The following is a 19,474-nucleotide window of genomic DNA, read 5'->3' on the forward strand; positions in this document are numbered from 1 at the left end:
GCAGCCCCAGCGAGTGATAATGGTAGCACAGTGTGTTGCGTGGCATGCTGATTTTGAAACTACCCAACTCACGCAAGACTAGCCTTGAGGGATATTAGCATTAGTAACAACTGCTTTTCCCTATTAAAATGTGACAATAAACGAAATATTGTGCCTTCTGGCCTTCATAACTGTGAAAATGATTTAAGATTTAAATTCTCAGAAACAAAGAACTTTTAAAAATGTACAAAAAGTACTGTAAAGTGAAGATTAATAATCCATTTTGTGTAATATTGTGTTTATTCAGAGTATTTCTTGGAAAATGTGTATAGTTACACTACACAGTGTTGGTATGAATAAATATAATATAATACAGCAAAGCTCTGGCACATAATCACCCTGCAGCCAAAATCACTACACTCTTCATACTGCCAGCAGTGTGTCAGAGCTCTGGGCTATCTGAGACATATTAATGATGTTCTGCACTGGATTTACAAATCAGGGTGCAAATCACAAATCATAAACTTAAGGAGCTTTAACAAACAACTGTTGGCTTTTATTTGCAGAATATTAGCAGAGAAATGGCTGAAATAACAAAAAGATGCAGAACTTTAAGACCTCATAAATTTAGAAATCAATATTTGGTGGAATAACCCTGGTTTTTAATCACAGTTTTCATGCATCTTGGCATGCTCTACTCCACCAGTCTTACACACTGCTTTTGGATAACTTTATGCCACCACTGGTGCAAAAATTCAAGCAGTTTAGCTTGGTTTGATGGCTTGTGATCATCCATCTTCCTCTTTATTATATTCCAGAGGTTTTTAGTTTTGTAAAATCAAAGAAACATTTCTAAGTGGTCTCTTATTTTATTATTCTCTTATATATATATATATATATATATATATATATATATATATATATATATATATATATATATTAGAATTGAGATACATTTTCAATAAGGGTACAATAATTAACAGTATTCGTAACAGAATAATTTACACTAGTTACAACATTAACCATTAACTAATGTCTCAATTCATTATTGTTTACAGCATTCTTAAGCATTAACATTTAGATATGTTTAATAATGTCTTTACTAGTGTCAATTAATAATTAGTTAAAACATTACTGAACATTTTAACAATGTTTATTACTGCAGTAAGTACTGTTTGTCCCTATTTGAACCCTTTTTGTTAAGTGTTAACTGTTCATTTTTAGCCCAATATGTTTGAATTGTTTGATCTTTACAGCAACCAACACTAACTGTCCGATCTGTCACTTGTGCACAGCGATTTCTCCAGAGTCTCCGAGTCTTCTGATGATTTTAATGTCCTGTAGATGGTGTTTTTTTTTATATATCAGATTATAGTGGTCATCGTTGTTGTTGTTAGTTTGGTGAATAATAATACATGGCTGAGCTCTATGCATAACCCCAGTTGTTAGGTGCAGGATTTATCATCTTCCTTTATAATGTTACAGCTCTATGCTCAGGAACATTTAATACATTTATTAATTTGTTCCAAAGAGTTTAGACACAGTTTTACGTAGATTAGTGAACCTCTGATCATATTTCCTTCTGAGAGGTTCTTTTTATACCGAGTGATGTGAGTAATCTGCAAGGAGGCATTGTAGCATTAATAACAAACATATTTTCCCTTTTAAAAATATATTACAGCAAAGCTCTGACACTTTACCCTGCAGACAAACTCACGCCACTCCTCATACTGCCAACAGTGCGTCACAGCTCCAGGCTATCTTGAGACACATTAATGACATTCTGCACTTGATTTGCAAATCAGGGTGCAAATCACAAATCGTGAACTCGAGGAGCTTTTAGGAACAGGTGTTGGCTTTTATTCAATGTTAAAAATAAAAGTCATGTAAATTCATTAGGATCATTACAATCGAGATGATAAAATCGTTCATTTCTTTTTTTTTACTCAATAGGTTTTTTTAGTTGTTTGATCTTTATTAACATTGTAAACACTGTTGAGGTCCTTGTAGCAGCTCTCTGCATCAATGGATGCTTGTGTTTTTTCTGCTCTGTAAATCTTTACCTCCTTATCCATCAAAAAAGGCGGGCCTGTTGACATTTTCTCCCCAGAGACCGGCGGTTCAGAGAGAAACGAGCGCTGAGAAACGCGCAGGTGGCTTTACTTCATCTTCTTGTTTTTGGGCTTTCTGCTCTTCCCCACTGGTTTTGATGCTTCATCCTGAGGGAGAAGAGGAAAGGAGGAGAAAAAGGATCCAATAGGATGAGTGTGAGCTGAAATAAGTGGCCACATGCCGAGGAACTACAAACAGAGTGTGACTACAAATAACCTCCTGCAACATCGGGCCAGAATATCTATTCTATAGTGCACCTTGAAGGTCTTATTTACTCCTAAAAATATGAGGCATTATTAATCATGATTAAACATAGAATATTGTTTTAATTTAAAAAAATTTTTTTTGACACAAATAGAATTTTATATTTTACCACAGACTGTTTTGCTCATTTCAGCTCCACATATCTCAGTGCCTCTACATTACCAGTTCAACTTAATGTAAATGTGTCCACGAGACACTGAGTCAACCACACCGGGAGCATTTATCATCAATACGGACCTGACTGACAGTAGCATCAGCATTTACATCATTTCCTGTGAGAAATCGACTGAGCTGTATTCCACCCATGCTCTCTCCCCAACCCTGAACAGACCAGCTGATTACAGGTCAGTAGAGCAACACACCCAGGTGATCCCATTAATATACTGTGGCTAATTCTGCCACAAATGAATTTAAAGGGGCAAAGATGGCAATTAGTAGCAGTGCCAAGCCAAACTCTCTCCCCGAGCAGCTTCTTTAATTACTCCCTCGGAGACTAAACGCTATCCCGATGAATGTCATCAGCGAGGAAAAAAAAAAATGGCCACATTCTGCAGGTCATTAACACAACTTGTTTGTTCATCAGATCTGTGCCTTGCTGGAGGAGACGAGTCACTCAGTTATCTCACCCAGCATGGCACAGCGCAGCGTACAGCAGCAGGGCAGTAATGACATTCAGAGTCCGGTATCTCACAGGAAGAGCGCCGTATGCATTTTATATGTGGATGAAAACATGGACACATGCAGCGTGCCATCATTATTATCATCATCAGCAGCATCTTACAGATCCCACTAATGAGTCTGAAACCATAACCGCTCATCATATAGAAAACATTAATAGATATACTGTGAAAGAAAAACCCACTTGGAAACATATATTATTATTTAATTGTATTTATTTGTGTCTGTATATAAATTACAACAGACATCACGTATTTTCTTTATGTTTAAATGTTTTGTTGCACATAACACTCTTTGAGAGCTGTTATCCATCAGAATAGACCATGAATCAGCCAATGAACAAGTTTTTAGACCAGTGAAACAGTATCTAGGTTCCATCCATTCACTGCACTGGAAAAACAGTGGTACTAGAGCCATTGAGGCAAAGTAACAGCTAATTTTATAAAACATAAAATATTACATGCATGCTTCCAATGCAATGTAAATAAAAAAAAACGACTGAAAATTTTAGGCAATTGGATTTATTTGCTATACAAATGTTGTAGTACAATATTAGAGTCTTATTGTCTGTGCATTACAGACAGAAAGCAGCATTCTTATAATTTTTTTCATCACTGGAGATAATTCAGGTCTGAAAGGGTTAAGATACAAGTAATCTAATCGGTTTTACATTTTTTTTTACATTTGTTCCCTTGCCTTCAGTGATTTCATTTGAAATATTTAAGGACTTTATTCATAATGATGCTTTATGTAAAGTATACAAAAAAAAACTTAGCAATATTTATATATATATATATAAACTACTGGATGAGAATTAGGACTGTCCAGCTGTAAGTGGTAGGTGTAGCATATTGGCTTAAAACCACCTATTTCCTAGAGGCAAAATAAATTAAAATTCGAGGTCAAATTCAGCGTTACCGCTAACTAGCAATTTTCAGCAGGAGACTGTTTATCCCCACACAGCAAGGGTTTCACACTTCTCTAACCTGCCTGGTTGCCAGATTTATTACAAATTAAGCATTTATGGGACCAATTTGCACCAGCTCCAGCAACCAATGAGTGTGAACCAATAAATCTATAATTCCCAGGGAAAGGCAAGTACATCCTCACATTCCACCAATAAGACTCACAACACTACGATGAGTCCTACCTTTATGAAACTCTGAATTATACACTGGATGATAATAAGTACTGTAAATATATATATATATATTGTAAAAATCAAAAACTTGACACTTAATGACTAACCTCACTATTCAATTTCTATTGAATCATTTTTTTTCCTTTCTTAAACCTCTGCTTTCTGTTTGTATTATCCAGTATATTTACACACTGACAGACTGAACAGATTGAGCATGTTTCAAATCTTGAAGTTTTGAAATACACTGCTTTTCCATTTCAGCGTCCTTGTGGCTGTTTATATTTGGTGTAAAGCCAGTCACTAGAACTCCCCACTCACTTTCTAATTACATTTTGCATTTCAATAGACCTTCATCTCCTGCTCAGAAAACCACAGGTTACTGGCCCGCAGGCATAACACCTGAACTCCCCTCAATCTGGGGCCGCTATTCAAATTTTACTTATGATATGCAAATAAAAGCACACAGGCCTCGCTGGTGCTTTCAGGGGAACAGTGTGCAGCGGGGCCATGATTTGAACTTGTCCCTCTGATTTACAGTAGCTGTGGGCTCCAGCTGTACTCTGGTACACTACACCACTGTGCTGTTCTGTGTTGTGAACTGTTGTTAGAAAAGTGACCACGGTGGTGCATCTATTTACTGAAAATGCAGTTTAATTTGTGTTGCTACTAGTTCTGTTCACGGACCAATGGAAGTGCAGAGTAATGGAACTCATAGTGTGTGGGCTTTCTGTGACCAGGGGTAGCATTCACAATAGTGCCTCAAAAAAGACACTATGGTCCAATTACTTTGCACCCACTGTGCTCAGTGTTATAAATCATTATGTACACTTATGACTGTGGGGCCACTTTCAGTGGCATGCAGTTAATATAGTGGGTACCCCTTCTGCAACACACCTCTCCTCCACCCTCCAACCTAAACATAGATTTATATTAGAACTACATATTCTCTGTTTCGACTTAGTTATATGAGCTTAATGCACACTAACAGCCCAAAAATACAACAGCTACAAACGACAAAATCAATGCTTAATTTTCCTACAAGCACAGCCGGCCAACGAAGATCACTCATATGTTTGCCTACAAGACGCCAGGTCAGCCAAAACATTAAGTACACACATAAACTCACCAGTCAGACGGCCTATTATGGTGAATTAGTTTCACATTGAAGGGCAGCCTTTAAAAAGACTGTTTAATATGATATGACACAATATGTGTCTCATTTATCATTGCAATTCCATGATAGTTAGTTAACTATTAAACTAGTCCAGCATGAGCACCATTTTACACTAAGCAATGCGGGTAATACAGCCATGGCCCCGCCCCAGGAGTGAAAATCATGAATCTGATTGGTTAGATGGTCCTGCGCCTATGCTAATAGACAAATTGCTACACCCTTCAAAAAATCAAAAGGGTCACGCAGACACGTGGGCAAAAGCCATTTTAAAAAGCTTTGATGGGTTAGAACTGCTGTCAGTCAGATAAGAGTCCCATAGCAACTGAAAAACATAGACTAATGCTTTGAATTAGCTGCTGTTTTTTTATTTTAGTTAATTTATAAAATATATGCTTATAGTTTACAATAATTATAATATATATTTCCTGATTAAATATTATGTAACGATTTACATGCACCTATTGTCACCCCTTCTCTGAAGGGTAAGAAGGGCCTCACTGCCTAATACCGAAAGTTCTACACTCTTGCTAGTCCCTGACAACATCTGGAGAACTGGTGTCAGGATAATAATTTCCTCCTCAGTGTCAGTAACTGCTGCACAGAGAAGCAGGAGAGAATGAGCCACAATCCTGTTTGAATCAAACAGAGCTGCAGTGAACAGAGTAGACAGTTTAGAGTACCTTGTTTTTCACATCTCGAAGGATCTATCACAGTCTTGAAAAGGCTTGTCAGCATCTTTACTACCACCTCCAATGCTTAAGGGACTTCAGACTGTCCCACAAGGTACTACAGACCCTCTAAACCTGCACCACTAAAAGCATCCTGGCGGGAAACTTCACAGCCTGAATTAGTAGCATCACCAATCAGGACAGATGGGCCCTCCAGAGAGAGAGAGAGAGAGAGTGGTGCATCATTTGAATTGAGCTTTCTGACCTGCAGAACATCTACAGCAAGTGGTGCTGGACCAAGGCCAGGAAGACGGTGAGAGACTTTTACCATCCCAACAATAAAAAGGATGAGGAAGAGTTTCTTCCCACAAGCCATCTGAACCCTAAACCAGGACACTAACTAACACTACCTCATGTACACACATCACACACTGGTACACTTTAGAGATTATTACATTTTTTATCTCCCTCTCACTGCACAGCTTTATGATGTACTCCACTATTTGCACATTTTAGACTCAACATTTCCACAATTTTTATGTTTATACAGGTTTACACTGTACACTTTCTATTTCTTTCTTTCTATATAGTGTAAATTTGCGGTGTGTTTATATTGTGCTTCAATGTTAATATATTTTAATTCTTTTTTCATCTTACATTTGTATATATTTCTATTTATGTAATGACATATTGCACTGATTAAGAAAGAGTTTTAGCATGTCTGATGATGTATGTGACAAATTTAAATTAACAAAGAATTACTGAATAATTTATTAAGCTGTAAATTAAAAAAAAGGCTTTGCTACACACAGCTACACAAGAAAATGTCTTTAATTGTCTTAATTTGAAAACTCATGAAGCTAAGCTGATGATTGATAGGTTATGACGTATGCAATATTGCTAACGTAACATCATTTAACATCTAAGCACACAAGAAGAAGATGTGCTACCTGCTAAACCTGTTACTGTTATAACAGATGTCTGAGGAGGTCTTCCTACACACATAGTCCAATTGTACTCTTTATACTTGAAAACAAATGGCTGTAGCATCACCAGAGATCACACTTGTGATCCCTAATGAATTAAGACACTTCAAATAAATCAAAATCCTTTTAAATAATTTGGCCTGTTGTCATTTGCGCTTTTTTAGGGGCTCAGATGCCAGGCTCAGTAGCTGTTGAGGGAAGTTTGTGACGTCTCGGTAATGAAAATTCCCCCGTCAGTCCTAATTTTCCATCAAAGTCCATGACTAGAACAGACTGGAACACTCCTTCCCTCATTAGAAGGGGAATTACACAGAACCCAGGCATTCTAAATTGCATTGTGTGTGTGTGTGTGTGTGTGTGTGTGTATACACAAGACATGAGCATTTGTGTGTGTGTGTGTGTGTGTGGACTACAAGGAGCGAGAAGATCAATACCCTGCAGAAGCTTAGGGTAAAGATCTGGGCGAACCCACTGAAAATCCAGAGTACCCCCACCACCCTTGTAACCATGACGATCCCGCAGCTGCTCACATGTCCTTATTTGCACAGAAATGAAAGGAAAGAAAACAACAAATAAACAAATCCGCCGGCAGAAGTCGGCGTCTCTTCGTGTAAGCCATCGCCAAGCCTTCTCCAAACCTCAATTTCATGATGTGCGTAACCTTGTTCTCACCCTCCGCTTTAGCACAGGGGTTTCGGGCTCGAGAGGTGACCTGCTGAATAAATATTTCCATACCAATTACAGAATGAGAGAGGAGGAACGTTTTGTTTTCCAAAGCGGCAACAAAACAAATCTTAATGAAAGAGAGAGAGGGTATAGGCATCTGAGGGCTCAGGCAAGTGCTCTGTACAACAGGAATGGCCACAGCATCGTCATGAGCCACAGTTCCATTCCATTTTAGAATGAACGGGTTAACAGAAATGTGTAGTCCAAAATGTTTGAGGACACCTGCTCCTCAAACATTTCATTCATTTTTATACAGTCCTAATAAAATAAAGGGTATTAATTATGCTCTCACTGTCAAAGAAACTTTCTGTCAGACTTCCGTGGAGAGTCTCTGAATGGCAGTAGGTTTTTTTCAGGGACAAATCAGCTTCAACTTGTCAACCCTCACATACAGAAGGTCTGGTATTATGGTGTGAGGTGCAATTTTATATGACCCAAGTCCTGGAACTGCATTAGGCCTGCACGATATATCGTCTAAGCATCGCCATCGCAATGTGTGCATGCGCAATAGTCACATCGCAGGACGTGCGATATCACTTAAGGCAATTAAATTAAACATGTCATGTTGCAATGTTTTGATTCTTGACACAAAAAGTAGATACACAGTGTCGTCTCTGTGTCTGTGTGAGTGACAGGCTCCTGCTGCCTGCGCGAGAAGAGCGAGGGGAGGGGGAGCACGAGAAAACACGAGGTAACAACATGGCCTCCATTCACATGGTTGGGCACGTGCTTGTAAACACACCAGTCAAAAGCTGTGCACCTCAGTCCAGCACAGTTTTGCACAGATATTTCCAGTTACAGTTGAATTCATGCTTTTAATCCTAGAAAAACAAACTTATTTACCTTTCAAAAAGCCATTTAAATGTCTGATTAAAGGGCCGATTAATGTTGTTTTGCTGTTTTGTCTTGGGTCTTAAGTGCCTGGAGCCGATTCAGCCATTGATCGGTCCGGGGGAGAGACAGGCTGGTGACGTCATGGGCCCTGCATTGTTTAATATTTCACCGAAATATATCATCGGAAAAAAAAAAAAAATATATGAATTTATAAAGGTCATCTTTAGCAAGAAATACAATTTTCCTGGGAACATTAATTTTCCTTCCAAGTAGCATTGCAATCCAACACTTTGTTCTGAATGCAACCATTTCTGCAGCTATTTCTTTGAAGATAAGAGTATATCGTACGGCCATTTTCTTGCCGACATGCAACCCTCCTACCACTTGCAATTGAAGGTGATAATGGGAGTCCTAGTGTGAATAGGATAAGCGAAATTGGGGACAAAATGGAGTACAATTAATTTAATTAATTTAAAATAGAGTTTTGACTATATTAATATTTGACTGCACTCAATCCAGTGTAACTGAGAGCATCTGAAGTCAGGTTCTGAAGCTAAACCTCAGTCTAAAGCATCTGGCTGCAGCTTCATAAATCCATAGAACACAGTTCCACTGCTCCACAGCCCAAAGCTGATGCTTGGGGTTTCCAGACTGCAGAAAGCAGTTGAGATTATGTACGATAGATTGAAGAATACAGTTTCTACTAAACACCCCCAGTCAGTTATAACTGATATATTTAATTCCATCACCAGCTCATCTGATTTATTATAAATTTACCAATCCTCTTATTAGGAGAGCATTGGAGAGGTTTTAATCAACATAGTGATAGAAAAAAAAAACATCAAAAGATGTTCACCCTGTCGTGTAGCTTGCTATGATAGGGTTAACGCAAGCTTAACAAGAAATAAAAAGTGATTCATTTGGGGAAATATGATTTCCGTCTTAAATAGTCAAAAGAAGAATTTATGCCAGAAGTTATGGGACACCAAAAAGCTGACCACATAAGAACTAGCCTTTTCACTGGTGCATAAATATATTTGAACTATTACTTTGAAGATGAGTGTATATCTTATTACCATGTTCTTGTCGACATGCAGCCCTCCTATCACTTGTAATTAAAAGATAATGATAATGGGAATCCTAGTGTGAATGGGATAAGCTAAATTGGGAACAAAAGGGAGTAAAAATAATTTAATTAATTTAAAATAGAGTTTTGAGAATGAATACTTTGATATATCAATAATATCAGCCCTAGTATTAACAGAGAATTTGTCCATCTTTGCTGCAGTAACAGCATCTACTCTATTGAGAAGGCTTTACGCTAGATGCTGGAACATTGCAATTTGGTGGATTTGACTACACTCAATCCAATGTGACTGAGAGCCCAATGCTGATGCTTGGTGTTTTGATACCTCAGTAGATCATGCTTAGGATTGGGCACGGTGTTCTTAGTCTCATGGGATCTTGTGCTCGCGGCAGCTCCAGAACATTCTGTTATACCAGCAATGTTTTTTCCATGGAGGTGTGTGTGTGTGTGTGTGTGTGTGTGTGTGTGCGCACATACATGTACACTAATCTACACATCTATATCCAATTCTAACAACACCTGTGTAAACCTAATTATGTCACACCTGGCATTTATTTTACAGCAAGCATGTCAATAAGCATATAATGAAACGTCCTCTCTCACCATCGTTTCCGTATAGCCCTCCTGGACGAGGATATTCCTGGCACAGTTGTTGATATGTTTGAAGCGATCAGGGCCGAGGAGGATCCCACCGTACCATCGCGACACCACCACCAGCACGTTCCGTACATCTAGAATCTGGAGACAAAAACATCGAGTACTGATCAGTGGGCTGCTGGATTATTAGGCACGGCAACCTCCTATCCACACTCAATGGCATTTTAATCAGAAAACACCTGATGAAATACTAGTGTTGTAGTACTCGAGACCGGTCTCAGTCTCGAGACCAAAAACGAGTGGTCTTCGTCTCGTCTCGGACTCAACCTTGTTTGGAATCAGTCTTGTCTCGGTCTCGGGGTGAGGTGGACTCGGAGACTGTGGACGAGACCTGCTGAATCCGAGTCCGCTGTCTGAGGTAAAGTTCATTAGAAACTGAACCTTTTTCAATCGTTACTGAACATCAACAATTAATTCAAACAAACCGAATCAGTCCTTTTTCTGTGTGCCCACAGACTTACACTTTCGTTCAGTATCCAATCAATGCACTTTTATTTTGAATAGTCTGACGTTAAGTTAAATGTGCTCTTTTTCACCGGCTTGCTGGAGTTGTACTCTTTGGTTATGTGAATCATTGTGAAGTTGTATGCAGGACTTCCTGAAAGAAGAAACATTCAGCAGAATTTAAATTCTGCCACATTTCGATAAGAGACCTCAGGGACCATGACTAATTTTTCCAAACATTTAGAAGAAAAGGAGAGATAAGTAAAAACTAGCGAGATAACTAATGTTAGCAGCTAAATAGCTAACATAGTAATGTTATCAGGGAGAGCTCTGACCTTAGTGACAAGCTAGCTAACCTTAGCGACAAGCTAAAAACATTTTATAACAAAAAAGAACAGAATTTGATTCAGTTGACTTCATGTGGTTTTAGGAGAGACACAGCATTAGAAGCATTATTTTGATAAATAGAGAAGATACTTTAATGTTTTATTTTTAAATCTTAATCTGGTCTTGGTCTCGGTTTTTCCCAGTCTCTTGACTCAGACTCAACTACTAAAAGTCTTGGTCTTGAATCAGAGTTGACACCTCCCGGTCTCAGTCTTGACTTGGACTCGGCTCTAGTGGTCTTGACTACAACACTATTGTACAAACACGCATCATCAGGTCTACAGAGAGGACCATCAGAGTGATGCCGGATCTGCACACCAGGAAGCGTGCAGAGGAAATTGTCTCTGATCCTTCACACCTTGGTCATCACCTGTTTCTGCAGACCAGTGTTTTAGCCAGTTGAGGATAAAGACCACCAGACTACAGAAAAGCTTCCAACAAACCATCTTGTTGTATTGAGTACTAAAACACAACATTCTGTATACAGTCTATTACATATATGGCTACTTCATACAGTCCATGTCCAGGAGGTCCTCTCTCACTCTGTTCACTCTAATCTTCTGTACTGCGCTGTTCTCTATATTTACAGGCCTTATTTCATTCAGTCTGAACTACATCCTTTATTGCTGCACTCAGGACTTTACTGTACATACAGGTGTGTTTGTGTTTTGTGTGTGCGTGTGTGTGTGTCTAGGATGGGTAGGATGAGTGTATTTGTTACAGCGAAAATTTGTCAGTTATTGTGCACTGTGAGCCACTCTAACCAAACACAAATTCCTTGTACGTGTACTGTGCATACTCGGCCAATAAAATCTGATTCTGATTCTGAGGACTACAGAAGTGCACCTTGTGTTTACAGTACAGACTGTGGGTGTGTGGACACTTGTTTTTTAACATCAGGCAACAGTCAATATGGACATTTTTTACAGACTGAAGAAAGTAGTAGAGTTTATGTATGATAGATTAAAAATACATACATTTTATATTTGTATTTAAAAATACAAATATATTTTATTTCATCACCAGCTCGTTCGATTTATTACAATTTACCAATCCTCCCACGAGGAGAGCATTAAAGATGTTTTAATCAACACAGTAATTAAATAATTAATAATAATAATAATAAATATTATTAATAATAAAAAATAAAAGTTTGCCCTGAATGAACATATCATTAAAATACAGAGAAATGTTAAAATCCCCCTTCACACTGTTTTCTTTTCAAGGGACAGAAGACAATTGCTGCATGTTCAGCAATTAATAATATAATATTTTACTACATTTTTCTTGTATTTTTCTCTGTAGTAAAGCTTAAACTCTACACCCTGTCATGGTAAAATATCAAGGTATTTAAAATTATTTTAGTCTTTAAAAAAAGAACAGTTATCATTATCAATTCAAATGGTTTGCAAATCCAATTTTCAGCAAAGTTGTCCACCCTGCCCTGAAGCTTGCCACGATAGGGTGAACGCAAGCATTTTTATGAAGACATAAAAAGTGATTAAAAAGAAGAATTTATGCCAGAAGATACGGGACACCAAAAGGCTGACCAAATAAGAACTATCCCTTTTTAATTCCAATTTTCCCTGGTGCATAAATGTTTGAGCAGCAGAGCTTTGGCCTATAAGAAGATCAAACAGCTGAACTGTGGCGAAGTGGATCAGGTGTGCTATATTAGAGTGGGGCTCCTCACTCAGCAGGGAGACTAGCTGGGGAGCACGGTACAAAACAACAGTGTCACCACTGGTCATGCTGGACCTCATACACAGAGGAAAACAGTGGTGCACTGAACTAACTTCATTTACTTTCTCATTTCTACATAATTAAAACCATCACACGATCAAGTGTGTACTAATGATGGTGTGGATAACAACTAATAACTAATAACTATTTTTTTCTACTCTTCTGTGTTTTAATTTATGTTTAAGTTTATGTTTCTTATTCTTATTGTGTTGTTGCTGCTGGATGCCTAAATTTCCTTCGGGATAAATAAAGTATCTGTCTGTCTGTCTGTCTAATGCACATATCAAGTGAATTCATTGCATTTAATCACTGTGCCAAAACCAACCAATCAACCAATCAATCAATCTTTATTTAAACTCAGAATACATTAAGGGTGATCCTTATTTACAATGCAGTGCTGGTGGATGGAAGTGGTTAGAAATTAACAGTTTAAAATGACTGACACCAGTGAGTAAAGTTTAACGAGTAACAATATCAGTGATGGTTTGGAGAGCCTTTTTTTTTTTTTTTCAAAAAATCGTATAGCACTTCGTGCTTCCCTCTGCTTATAACCTTTATGGAGATGCGGATTTCATTTTCCAGCAGGACTTGGCACTCTGCCCACACTGCCAAAAGTACCGATTGGTCTTAATAATATATTAATTTTCTGAGATACTAATTTTTGAGTTTTCATTGGCTGTAAACCATAATTATCAACAATAAAATAAATAAGTGCTTAAATAGATCACTCTGTGTAATACATCTCTAAAATAGATAACTTTAAAATTTTAAAATTAAATACTGAAATAAATTAACTTTTTAATGATATACTAATTTTGTGAGATGCACCTGTACATAACACAGAACTGTACTTTACTTTCAGTACTTGAGTAGTACATTGTAGAATAAACTACTTGCAATACTTAAGTACAAAAATAGTTTATTACTTTAGTATATAATACTTAAGTACTTCCACTTAAGCGTGGAGCTTAAAGAACACTTCATCTTCTAATCAAATCACCTTATATATATATGCCAGTATATATGATATAATATGTGGGTTATGTAAGTTGTTGCCAGCTCTGTAAACCTGTCAAACAGAGCATAGTTTTCTCTAAAATGGAAAATTAGCATTAGCTTCAGCTTTATTCTGAGGTAAAATAACAGTGTGGTAAATTTTGTATGCTTGTTAAACATAATTTGAGCTTCTTTTAATCCCAACCAGGACCATATACTGACAATTTACACACCAAACAACAAATTATATTCTAATGAAATGCATTTTATAGCATATTTAAAATTAACTATATTTCCCTTCACCCACACTCTGTGCTCAGTGTGCTCAGTGTGGGTGTGCAGAACCAGGCTACATTCAATTCTCGGTCCATTACTGCAGTAACTGCAGTTTTCCGCTCTGTGTTCGTGCTGTATGCTGAGCAGCAGGCTGTAAAGACATTAGGGACCTTTTTTAAAACTGTGCTACTGTTTTTTTTTTTTTACCACAGAGAGTCGAGAGAGTCTGACTTTATTTACAGCGGCTCAGCGGCTACCATTAACATTAGCTAACGCTCTTCTGTCGGTTGCTTGGTAACAAGAGACTCGCGATACACTTTGCTGTACGTTCAGCTGGTGTAGTGATCTACATTTTAGAGTAGACCGTGGGAGTTTTGTAGTGCCCCCCAAAATCCCACCGCAATTACAATTTGTGATTCGGAAATGAATGACGTGTGTAACAGCGTCGTAAAACGCGAACAGGGATCTATTCCAGTCACAACAATCGTTTCTTTCAATCTTAAAGATGTAATTAGCTATGCTAAAAGGATCTACGGTGCAAGGAAAAGCAGTTTGTCACGCTAAAGCTTTTTAGCATTACGCTAATTAGTTTAAAGTTACGAATACATTCATTTAGGGAACGATCATAATGGCGGGACTAACAACACTTGCGACTTGTTGTCCAACACAGACTCTAACTGAATGATAATATTATTAGTGCAGAGTTTCGCTGCTTTTTTAGTTTGACTAAATTAAACTTGGATCCTCATTTGCTCCCTAAACAGCTCTAGGGTCTTTAGTTGAACTCAGCTGCTCCCGGGAGCTGAAAACTTCTCCGGCTCTGAAGTCTTTCACAGCACGAGCAAGATCAAGAAATGTTTAAATCAAAAGATGTCACTGAAGTGAAAAAAATGAAGCACATCAACAAAAATAAAACTCAATAACCAAGAGAAAATCCTTTGAACTTCGGAGAAAGGCATATTTGCCACAGTCGAACGGAATCAAAATGATAAAGGAGCTCAAATCCATTTCAAGTAGACATGATGGTCCATCATACTGAAGACATTTTCATCTTAGTTTTCCAGTCAACATGTCCGCATTCACACAGAATCAGCAATGCCCAAGTAATGATTTCACGGTAAACGATTTTAACTGTGCTCTATATTACTAATGATGTAGGCAGGGTGTCGAAACCCGGACCTGAGAGGAAAATTAAAAACACACACACAATGCTACTTTGCGAGGAAAAATATAAAAAATACGATGTCAACTGCTTGTGCCGGCTGTCAATCACATTTTTTAAAACGCCACAGGGGCGTAGTTGGCAAACTGCCTGTATGGTGGGGGGTCTGAGCCATCTGCATAAGCTAATAATAGCCTACTCATTTGTGTGGTATATGTGGCGGCATATTCAGCTCCATAAACGGACGGAGTGCGATTAAAAATGGAGAGGGTGTGAGAGGAAGTTCAGGCCAGGAAACGTTTTAGAATGACGATGAAGTTAAATGGATTACATATAGAAAATGGTTTGTATGCTTTGCCGGAATTGCTCAAATAAGGGGAAATGGAAGTGATGCGAAGTTTATGAAGTTAAATCTTAGAAGTCCAGAGCTTCTTTCAATATTTTGCTATACTGTTTAAATGCAACGCCATGATTACATTAGTGCTACCAATGATAACATGTACGATAAATCTGGAAACCTTTACTCATTATGAATTTTTTTAAACATGATTTAATCATTGTACAAAGTTTTGTGCCAGTTTCTTCCCGTAATTACGCTTTTTACAAAGCCTGGTGAAGCATTAGCGGGCTTCATTTAGCAACATGAACACATCGTCACTGTGGTTGAGTTCCGAAGATAAAAAATATTTATTCATGCTGAAATATGTAATATAATGTTGTGAATGCAGAATGTTGTGATTGTGTTGTGATTAATCTGTTTTTTTTTTAATCGACTAAAAAACTCAAAAATATTGCTTATAAATAAAGCTTAAAAAAACACATTAACATATATCCATCTATTCAGTATATACCTTTAGCCTCACCCACTTACAGTGACCTTACAATAAGCTTTAGACAGCTGACAGTAGGGAGGTTATTCTCACAATAACAAATAAAATCTGGTTCATTCTAAAAGATATAAAAAGGTTAAAGATGGTTGTTCTCTTTTTACTACTTCATTAATTTAATTGTGGCCTCATGAGATTCTTATTATAGTGATTGGAAAATGAGATCATCAGATAATCAACGTCCAGCCACAAATTCTAAGCAAAAAAGCAAAAGTACTTTAGCAACAATTAAGCAATTGGGGAAAAAAAATTATAATATATATATATATATATATATATATATATATATATATATATATATATATATATATATATACACACACAAAAGTCCCATTCCTTTGGTGTAAGTATAAATAGAACAGCATTTATTTTTATATTATATACACTCATGTAATGTTAAATGTAAAAAACAATACAATATACTATATTAAATAAAATTAAAAGGTATATTACATTATATTATATTATATTATATTATATTATATATTATATTAGATTATTTATCAAAATCAATTCCAATCACAACTAAATATTTCCTCATCAATAATATGGAACACAGCTTTCTGGTAGAATAGTCTGAAATTATTCATATCAAATTAACAGAACTGCCCTCTTTATTACCAGCCATACCTGAGTCTTCTAAGGGTTAATGCAATAACGTTTTTTTATTTTATGGACAGCAGCATTCCAATGCTATCATCACAGGATCATTAATAGTAATACACTAATTTGCATGTGTTCATTTTGCATTTAATAGGTCAAGGTTGTTGAACTGTGAGCAGTGTGAAAGCTCCCAGGCCTGGACAAGTTTTAATGGTGGGGTTCTCACAACCTTCCATGATTGAAAGTGAAATTGGGTTTTGATTAAAATGGTCCATCGATTTCACATGGTGCCTTGCAGGGTTTGGATGAGTACACAGAGAGCGAGGGGAGATAAGGCGGGAGTTTATGGATGAATGGCGGGCCCATGTCTGAGACTGAGAAGTGTAAAGTGGGAAAGTGCGAAGATAGTCTTTAGCTGTCTCCGAGATGCTTCAGAGGTTAACACACTTTATCCTCTAAAGTCTGCTGGAAATAGACACAGACACACACCTAAACTGGACCCGGAGGCAGGTTGTTTCAACCGGGCTTAATCGAGGCTTCAAAAGGGTTTATTGTAGACTTTAGGTTCAGTCAGCTCCGCCTACAAATCCGCTCTTTTCCACAAATCTGTTTCAGAACTAAATAAACTGGCTTCTCATTAGTTTCAGTGGGATTCTATAAAACCTGTCTAATAGTTACAAAGAAACATTGCATTTGTTGGAGAAGCATTGCTCAGACAAATGGATAAAATACATTAAATTGTAATTCAACTCTGGGTTTAGACATTAGAAATAAGAAAGCAGAAATTATAAATATATTCAAACATTTACAGATAAACCCTTTTACAAGTATGGTGTTATCTGTGGGATTCAGGCATGTGGCACAGAACATTCTGCTTTGAACACGATGCAGCATAGATTTTGCTAGAGCATCAAATCTGTCTGTCGATTGGTCTTCCACAACATACAGCGCATCCTAAAACCCAGCCAAATCTGATGAAACTGATGTAAATTAAGACTCAATATGCATCATCTTTACATTGTTAATTCTCCTTGCTAAAAAGATGCTTATTTTTTCCTTTTCTTATTCTTGGTCTATTGGTTTATCCTACTGGTTTATCACCGACAAAGTGATAACACCTAGGAACCTGGGTGTTATGGTTGATGACCAGCTCTCCTTCACGCACTATGTGGCCTCAGTTGCTCGATCCTGCCGCTCCGCACTTTATAACATCAGAAAAATTCAACAGTTTCTGACGCATTAGGCCGCCCAACTCCTGGTACAAGCTGTGGTCATCTCACGCCTCGACTACTGCAATGCCCTGCTAACCGGCCTCCCGGCCTGTGTAGTAAAACCACTCCAAATGATCCAGAACGCAGCAGCACATCTGGTCTTCAACCAGCCAAAACGGGCACATGTCACCCCGCTGCTCATTGAGCTCCATTGGCTACCAGTTGCTGCTCGCATTAAATTCAAAGCTCTTACAATCGCCTACAAGGTGATGACAGAACAGCTCCTTCCTACCTGCACTCGCTCCTGAAGTCTTACGCTACCTCCCGGCCGCTGCGCTCCTCCAATGAACGTCGCCTCGCTTTGCTAAACAAACATTCACACAAAGCACAAATCCAGACTGTTCTCATACAGAGTTCCCCAATGGTGGAACAAACTACCCTCCACTACCAGATCAGGAGAATCTCTCGCTATCTTTAAGAAACTCCTGAAGACAGAGCTCTTCAAAGAGCACTTACTCTCCTAACACCTCTAACACACTAACTACTTCTAACCTCATTTCCTTCCTCCCCTCCTTCATGCCTCTATCCTATTATTTCCCTTTGACGTCCTTTAGGCCCTATCTAAAGATGTTTTTACCTTTAACTTCTATTACCTTTGTACTTCACTATTGTAAGTCGCTTTGGACAAAAGTGTCTGCCAAATGTAATGTAATGTAATGTAATGTAATGATTTCAGAATGTTTGCCACCTTTAATGGTACAGAAGTTAAGAAAAGTAACAGCAGCACCATTTTAATGTGGATCTTAAGCTTTTTTTGTAGTTTACTTGCGTTGTTTTCTTGCTGTTACTTAAAACTTGACAGTCCGTATTTATAAATAAAAACATGAAAACGAAGCTTAAAGTGACGGTCTGTATGTTTTGGGTATTTGGAGTTTTAGAGACCCATTCTGGTGCAAATCTGTGTTTTTGACTATTTATTTCATAAAAGAACAAAAGATATACTCAGTGATGCGTGTTATTAAAATAAACCTAACACAGGAACACTACTGCTTCTAATTTAATAAATAGGAAGAAGAAGCCTGGTGATCAGCATGTTCAGGTCTCAGCACTCTTCAGTCTTTCAGAGTCTTTAGTTCCCTTTAGTCCCTATGTGGGTGGAGCTTCTATGCTCCCTCTAACCACGTAGGCTTTGCCTAGGGACTGGTTTTCTCCCATAGTTCCACAGAGATTGTCCTGGTGTGTGTTTAAATGAGAGGGTGTGTATGCATGTGTGTATGCATGTGTTTCAACGTGTGTGTGTCTGGATGCCCAGGTATGGATTTGCATTCTCTCCTGGGTAAGGTAAACCTTATTGGCCGACGCAGTCCTTTAAGTGGACGGGCATTTCTGGTTGGGAATACACTGAGAACACTTGACTGCTGCTTCTCACCAGTATGCGCTGGTTGAAAGCTAAGTGTAA

General features: G+C 37.8%; 1 protein-coding gene across 3 annotated transcripts in view; it reads right to left on the reverse strand.

The window, feature by feature from the left end:
* Window positions 1-1,816: 1,816 nt before the first annotated feature.
* impact (impact RWD domain protein) overlaps window positions 1,817-19,474 on the reverse strand; it is a 67,802-nt gene continuing 50,144 nt past the window's right edge. For all 3 annotated transcript variants that reach the window (XM_049465845.1, XM_007246166.4, XM_007246164.4), the window contains 2 exons: window positions 10,253-10,387; window positions 1,817-2,198 (listed from right to left, as the gene is read on the reverse strand). In XM_049465845.1, the coding sequence (XP_049321802.1) occupies window positions 2,139-2,198; window positions 10,253-10,387 (195 nt within the window). In that variant the 3' untranslated portion in view covers window positions 1,817-2,138. The remainder of the gene's footprint in view (window positions 2,199-10,252; window positions 10,388-19,474) is intronic.

Source organism: Astyanax mexicanus, chromosome 16, assembly GCF_023375975.1.
Source record: "Astyanax mexicanus isolate ESR-SI-001 chromosome 16, AstMex3_surface, whole genome shotgun sequence".
Classification (NCBI taxonomy): Eukaryota; Metazoa; Chordata; class Actinopteri; order Characiformes; family Acestrorhamphidae; genus Astyanax; species Astyanax mexicanus.